General features: G+C 49.4%; 1 protein-coding gene across 1 annotated transcript; it reads right to left on the bottom strand.

Annotated features, from left to right (window-relative positions):
* Positions 1 to 24: 24 nt before the first annotated feature.
* On the bottom strand, positions 25 to 5,219 carry LOC136305945 (proline-rich protein 2-like). Its single transcript, XM_066209271.1, has 3 exons — positions 4,872 to 5,219; positions 1,662 to 1,793; positions 25 to 256 (listed from the first exon to the last, which is right to left on the bottom strand). The coding sequence occupies exons 1-3, from the start codon at positions 5,178 to 5,180 to the stop codon at positions 146 to 148; spliced, it is 552 nt and encodes a 183-aa protein (XP_066065368.1). The 5' UTR covers positions 5,181 to 5,219; the 3' UTR covers positions 25 to 145.
* Between the last annotated feature and the right edge of the window lie 1,853 nt (positions 5,220 to 7,072).

Here is a 7,072-nt window from a genome sequence, read left to right as displayed (position 1 = left end):
CAAGAAAGCGAAATGAAGCACAGCAGAGCCGTTCTCCCGGTGAAAAATAATCTTTGTATTTTTGTTTTTCTGGCTGTTTGTTTTTTTTTGGGTCCATCCCCCTGGACTGGGGGAATTTGGGGGAATTTTGGGGGAATTTTGGGGTTCACTGGGAGGTTCCCCCGGAGTCGAAGGAGCCGAAATAGGGCGGCCAGGGCGGGCTCTGCGGGTAAAACTGCTGCTGCTGCTGCTGCTGCTGCTGCCAAGGGCCCGGAAACTGCGAGAGGAGAGACCCAAAACCGCCCGAATTCAGCCCGAAAAATGGGCAGGGGCTGCACGCCACTTTCAGCCCCAAAACTCCCAGGTTTTAGCCCAAAATCCCCATTTTTTAGCTCAAAATTCCCATTTTTTAGCCCAAAATTCCCACTTTTAAGCCCAGAAATCCCCTGGGATTTCAGCCCCAAAATCCCCATTTTTTTAGCTCAAAATTCCCATTTTTTTAGCCCAAAATTCCCATTTTTTAGCCCCAAAAATCCCCTGGGATTTCAGCCCCAAAATTCCCAGGTTTTAGCCCAAAATTCCCATTTTTTAGCCCAAAATTCCCATTTTTTTAACCCAAAAATCCCCTGGGATTTCAGCCCCAAAATTCCCATTTTTTAGCTCAAAATTCCCATTTTTAGCCCAAAATCCCCATTTTTTTAGCCCCAAAAATCCCCTGGGATTTCAGCCCCAAAAATCTCAGGTTTTAGCCCAAAATTCCCATGTTTTAGCTCAAAATTCCCATGTTTTAGCTCAAAATTCCCATTTTATAGCTCAAAATGCCCACTTTTAGCCCAAAATTTCCATTTTTTTAGCCCCAAAAATCCCCTGGGATTTCAGCCCCAAAATTCCCATTTTTTAGCCCAAAATTCCCATTTTTTTAACCCAAAAATCCCCTGGGATTTCAGCCCCAAAATCCCCATTTTTTTAGCTCAAAATTCCCATTTTTTAGCCCAAAATCCCCATTTTTTTAGCCCCAAAAATCCCCTGGGATTTCAGCCCCAAAATTCCCATTTTTTAGCCCAAAATTCCCAATTTTTTGAGCCCAAAATTCCTATGTTTTAGCCCAAAATCCCCATTTTTTAGCCCCAAAAAATCCCCTGGGATTTCAGCCCCAGAAATACCAAGTTTTAGCCCAAAATTCCCATTTTTTAGCCCAAAATTCCCAGGCATTAGCTCAAAATTTCCATTTTTTTAGGCCCAGAAATCCCCTGGGATTTCAGCCCCAAAATCCCCATTTTTTAGCCCAAAAATCCCCTGAGATTTCAGCCCCAAAATTCCCATTTTTTAGCTCAAAATTCCCACTTTTTAGCCCAAAAATCCCCTTTTTTTCCACCCCAAAAATCCCCTGGGATTTCAGCCCCAAAAATCCCAGGTTTTAGCCCAAAAATCCCCGGGATTTTGCCCAAAATTCCCATTTCTCTCCCCCCCCAAAAATCGTTTTTCCCCCCAAAATCCCCTTTAAACGCCCCCAAATTCTCATTTCCTGCCCCACCCCCCAAATCCCGGTTTTTCCCCCCAAAATCCCCGGTTTTTCCCTCCCAAATTCCCTTTTTTTTCTCCCCTAAATCCTCATTTTCCCCCCAAAATTCCCGTTTTTTCCCTTTTTCCCCCCAAATTTCCCGGCGTTTCCCCTCCCCCACCTGGTACTGGGGGTACCCGAAGCTCTGCCCGGGCGGGGGGAGGGGCTGAGGGGGCGGGAACGTCCCGGACACGCCCCCGGACACGCCCCCGTAGTACCCGGATGTGGGCGGGGCCACGTTCTGCCCGAAGCTCTGGGGGGGGGGAGGGGAGAAAACAAAAGGGGGGGGGAGGGGTCACAACCCCCGAACCCCCAAAATTCGGGGGGGTGGGGGAGGGGGTAGGGATTTTTCCCGCCCAAAATTCCCGGGTTTTAACCCCCCCCAAAAATCCGGCTTTTTACCCCAAAATTCCCAAATTTCCCCCCCAAAATTCCCAGGTTTTACCCCAAAATTTCCCAAATTTTCCCCTCAAAATTCCCAAATTTCCCCCCAAAATTCCCAGGTTTTACCCCAAAATTCCCCAATTTTTCCCCCCAAATTCCCAGGTTTTTTCTCTCCCCCAAAATTCCCATTATTCCCCCCAAATCCCCCATTTCTTTCCCCCAAAATTCCCCCCAAATCCCCATTTTTTTCTTTCCCAAATTCCCGTTATTCCCCCAAAATCCCATTTCCCCCCCAAAACCTCCCCAGACCCCCCCCAAAAAATTCCCATTTCTCCCCCAAATTCCCGATTTTCCTCCCCAAAATCCCCTCAAACCCCCCAGAATCACCCCAAAAATCTCCCCAAATCCCCCGAGAACCCCCCAAAATTCCCCTAAAATCCCCCAAACCCCCAAAATCTCCCCAAAATCCAGCCAAAAATCCCCCCCAAAATCCCTCAAATCTCCCCCCAAATCCCCCAAATCCCTCCCAAATTTCCCATAATTCCCCCAAATCTCCCCCCAAATTTCCCATAATTCCCCCAAAATCCCCCAAATCCCCCCAAATTTCCCATAATTCCCCCAAATCTCCCCAAATCCCCCCAAATTTCCCATAATTCCCCCAAATCCCCCCAAATTTCCCATAATTCCCCCAAATCCCCCCAAATTTCCCATAATTCCCCCAAATCCCCCAAATTTCCCATAATTCCCCCAAATCTCCCCAAATCCCCCCAAATTTCCCATAATTCCCCCAAATCCCCCCAAATTTCCCATAATTCCCCCAAATCCCCCCAAATTTCCCATAATTCCCCCAAATCCCCCAAATTTCCCATAATTCCCCCAAATCTCCCCCCAAAATCCCCCCAAATTTCCCACAATTCCCCCAAATCCCCCCAAATTTCCCACAATTCCCCCCAATCCCCCCGGCCCCTCCCCCCGTCGGAGGGTCCCCAAATCCCCCAGTTTTGGGGGGTCCGGGGGGATCTCGGGGGTCTCGGAGCGTTTGGGGGGATTTGGGGGAAATTTGGGGGGATTTTGGGGGGATCTTGGGATTTGGGGGGAATTCTGGGGGGAGTTTTGGGGCGATTTTGGGGGATTTGGGGTGATTTTGGGGTGATTTTGGGGCAATTTTGGGCAGATTTTGGGGTGGATTTGGGCTGATTTTGGTGATTTGGGGGATTTTGGGGTGATTTTGGTGATTTGGGGAATTGTGGGGTGATTTTGGCGTGATTTTAGTGATTTGGGGGATTTTGGGGTGATTTGGGGTGATTTTGGTGATTTTAGGTGATTTTGGGGGAATTTTGGGGCGATTTTGGGGTGATTTTGGGAGATTTTGGGGTGATTTTGGGAGATTTTGGGGTGATTTGGGAGTGATTTTGGGGCGGATTTGGGGTGATTTAGGGAGATTTTGGGGTGATTTTGGGGTGATTTGGGGGGATTTTGGGGCGGATTTGGGGTGATTTTGGCGTGGATTTGGGGTATTTGGAAGTGATCTGGAGTGATCAAGGAGCATTTTGGGGTGGTCCTGAAGGATTTAGGGTGTTTTGGGACTTTTTGGGCTGATTTTGGGTGATTTTTGGGTATTTTGGGCAGATTTTGGGGTGATTTGGGGCCATTCAGGGTATTTCAGGGTGATTTTGGGCAGATTTGGGGTGTTTTTGATGTATTTTGGGCTGATTTTGGGGTAATTTTGGGCATTCAGGGTATTTCGGGCTGATTTTGGGGTAATTTTCAGTTGTTTTGGGGTATTTTGGCCTGATTTGGGGTAATTTTCGGTGGTTTTGGGGCATTTCGGGCTGATTTTGGGGTAATTTTCAGTGTTTTTGGGGTATTTTGGGTTGATTTGCGCTGATTTTGGGGTAATTTCGGGTGTTTTTTCGGGTATTTCAGGCTGATTTGGGCTGATTTTGGGGCGATTTCTGGTGGTTTTGGGGTATTTCGGCTGATTTTGGGGTAATTTTCGGTGGGTTTGGGGTATTTTGGGCTGATTTTGGGGTAATTTTGGGGCATTCAGGGTATTTCGGGCTGATTTTGGGGTAATTTTCGGTGTCTTTGGGGTATTTTGGGCTGATTTGGGGTAATTTTCGGTGGTTTTGGGGCATTTCGGGCTGATTTTGGGGTAATTTTCAGTGTTTTTGGGGTATTTTGGGTTGATTTGCGCTGATTTTGGGGTAATTTCGGGTGTTTTTCGGGTATTTCAGGCTGATTTGGGCTGATTTTGGGGCGATTTCGGGTGGTTTTGGGGTATTTCGGCTGATTTTGGGGTAATTTTCGGTGTCTTTGGGGTATTTTGGGCTGATTTGGGGTAATTTTCGGTTGTTTTGGGGTATTTTGGGCTGATTTGGGGTAATTTTGGGGCATTCAGGGTATTTCGGGCTGATTTTGGGGTAATTTTGGGGCATTCAGGGTATTTCGGGCTGATTTTGGGGTAATTTTCGGTGTCTTTGGGGTATTTCGGGCTGATTTGGGGTGATTTTGGGGCATTCAGGGTATTTCGGGCTGATTTTGGAGGGATTTTCGGTGTCTTTGGGGTATTTCGGGCTGATTTGGGGTGATTTTGGGGCATTCAGGGTATTTCGGGCTGATTTTGGGGTAATTTTCGGTGTCTTTGGGGTATTTTGGGCTGATTTGGGGTAATTTTGGGTGGTTTTGGGGTATTTCGGGCTGATTGTGGGGTAATTTTCGGTTGTTTTGGGGTATTTCGGGCTGATTTGGGGTGATTTTGGGGCATTCAGGGTATTTCGGGCTGATTTTGGGGTAATTTTTGGTGTCTTTGGGGTATTTCGGGCTGATTTGGGGTAATTTTGGGGCATTCAGGGTATTTCGGGCTGATTTTGGGGTAATTTTGGGTGGTTTTGGGGTATTTCGGGCTGATTTTGGGGTCATTTCAGGTGGTTTTGGGGTCTCTCACCTGTGCTCCGTGCCCGTAGGAAGGTGCGTTGGGGGCGGGGCCGGCGCTGGGGGGGCTCCGCCCCTCCCCCCCGGGGCTCTTGAACCCCCCCGCGGGCGGCGGGGGGGGGAGGGGCGGCCCGGCGGGGGGGCGGCCCCGCCCCGCGGGTGGGGGAGGAGCCTCGCGGGGTGGGGGAGGGGCGGCCCAGCGAGGGGGGGGAGGGAAACCCCCCCGGGGGTAACCTGTGGGGAGAGGGGACAGCGGGGTCACCGCGGGGTCACGGGGGGGGGCAGGAATGTCCCCTCCCCCCCTGCGGCCACGCCCCCTCATTGCACCTCCCTCGGAAGCCACGCCCCCACTTACACCTTCCCCGTGTGGCCACGCCCCTCCTTGTCACCTCTGGCCCCGCCCCCTTTGGCCCCGCCCCCTCCCACCCATATTTGGGGTGGAACCTCCCTGGTTCCATCGCAGGGGAATCCCCCAATTGAATCCCACGGGATCCCTACGGGAATCCTACACCAACCCCACAGCCGGATCCTACGAAATCCTGCAGGAATCCTGGGAGAATCCTCTGGGAATCCTCCAGGGATCCCACGGCTGAATCCTACCCAAATCCGAAAGGAATCCCAGAGGAACGCCACGGCAACCCCATGGAAAATTCCACGGGAATCCTACGGCAACCCCATAGGAAGCTCACAATTGAATCCTGCGGGAATCCTTTGGGAATCCTATGGGAATCCTAAATGAATCCTCTAGGAACCCTATGGGAATCCTATGGGAATCCTACAGGAATCCTATGGGAACCCTATTGGAATCCCACAGTTGAATCCTATGGGAATCCTATGGCAATCCTCGGGGGAATTCCACAATTCAATCCTATAGGAATCCTATGGCAATCCGATGGGAATCCCATGGGAATCCTATGGGAATCCCACAATTCAATCCTATGGAATCCCACAATTCAATCCCATGGGAATCCCACAATTGAATCCTATGGGAATCCCATGGGAATCCTACAGGGATCCTTTGGCAATCCCACAACTGAATCCCACGGGAATCCTATGGGAAATCCTATGGGGAATCCCCCCAGTTCAACCCTACGGGAATCCCCCAACTGAATCCTATGGGAATCCTCCAGCAATCCCATGGAAAATCCTATGGAAAATCCCACGGCATTCCTGTGACAATCCCACCCCCCAAAAAACCCCCCCCAAAAAACTCCCAAAAAACCCCCAAAAAAACTCTCAAAAAACTCCCCAAAAAAACCCAAAAACCCCCCAAAAACTCCCAAAACCCCCCAAAACCCCCCCAAAAAACCCCAAAAACTCCCAAAAAACCCCCCAAAAACCCTCAAAAAACCCTCAAAAACTCCCCAAATAACCCCAAAAAACCCCCAAAAAGTCTTCCAAAAAATGCCCAAAAAACTCCCCAAACCCCCCAAAAAACTCCCCAAAAACCCCCCAAAACCCCAAAACCCCCCCAAAAAACCCCAAAAATTTCCCAAAAAACCCCCAAAAACTCCCAAAAAACTCCCAAAACCCCCCAAAACCTCCCAAAAACCCCCCAAAAACTCCCCAAAACCGCAAAACTCCCCCAAAAACTCCCAAAAAAACTCCCCAAAAAACCCCAAGAAAGCCCCAAAAAACGCCTAAAAACCCCCAAAAAAACTCCCCAAAGCCCCCAAAAAACTCCCCAAAAATCTCCCAAAAAACCCCCCAAAACCCCCTAAAAATCCCCCAAAAAACCCCCCAAAAAACCCCCCAAAAAAGCCCCCAAAACTCCCAAAAAACCCCCAAAACTCCCCAAAAATCCCCCAAACATCCCCCAAAAACCCCCCCAAAACTCCCAAAAAACTCCCAAAAAACCCCAAAAACTCCCCAAATCCCCCCAAAATTCCCAAAAACCCCCAAAAAACTCCCCAAAAACCCCCCCAAAAACCCCCAAAAACCGCAAAACTCCCCAAAAACTCCCAAAAAACTCCCCGAAAAACCCCAAGAAAGCCCCAAAAAACTCCTAAAAACCCCCAAAAAAACTCCCCAAAGCCCCCAAAAAACTCCCCAAAAATCTCCCAAAAAACTCCCCAAAAATCTCCCAAAAAACTCCCCAAAAAACCCCCAAAAAACCCCCAAAAAACCCCCCAAAACTCCCTAAAAATCCCCCAAAAAACCCCCCAAAAAACCCCCCAAAATCCCCCAAAACTCCCAAAAACCCCCCAAAACCCC

Source organism: Chamaea fasciata, unplaced genomic scaffold (genome assembly GCF_029207755.1).
Source record: "Chamaea fasciata isolate MVZ Bird 193981 ecotype frontalis unplaced genomic scaffold, bChaFas1.0.hap1 SCAF_810, whole genome shotgun sequence".
NCBI classification, from domain to species: Eukaryota; Metazoa; Chordata; class Aves; order Passeriformes; family Sylviidae; genus Chamaea; species Chamaea fasciata.
Note: the sequence above shows the minus strand (reverse complement) of the source record. Positions and strands in the feature narration are given on the sequence as shown.

Coding starts and splice junctions, on each gene's coding strand:
- LOC136305945 (XM_066209271.1), bottom strand. CDS start 5,180: ATGAGGGGGCGTGGCCGCAGGGGGGGAGGGGACATTCCTGCCCCCCCC. Junction 1,794..4,871: donor CCTACGGGCACGGAGCACAG/GTGAGAGACCCC, acceptor CCCCCCCCCCAG/AGCTTCGGGCAGAACGTGGC. Junction 257..1,661: donor TCGGGTACCCCCAGTACCAG/GTGGGGGAGGGG, acceptor CTCCTCTCGCAG/TTTCCGGGCCCTTGGCAGCA.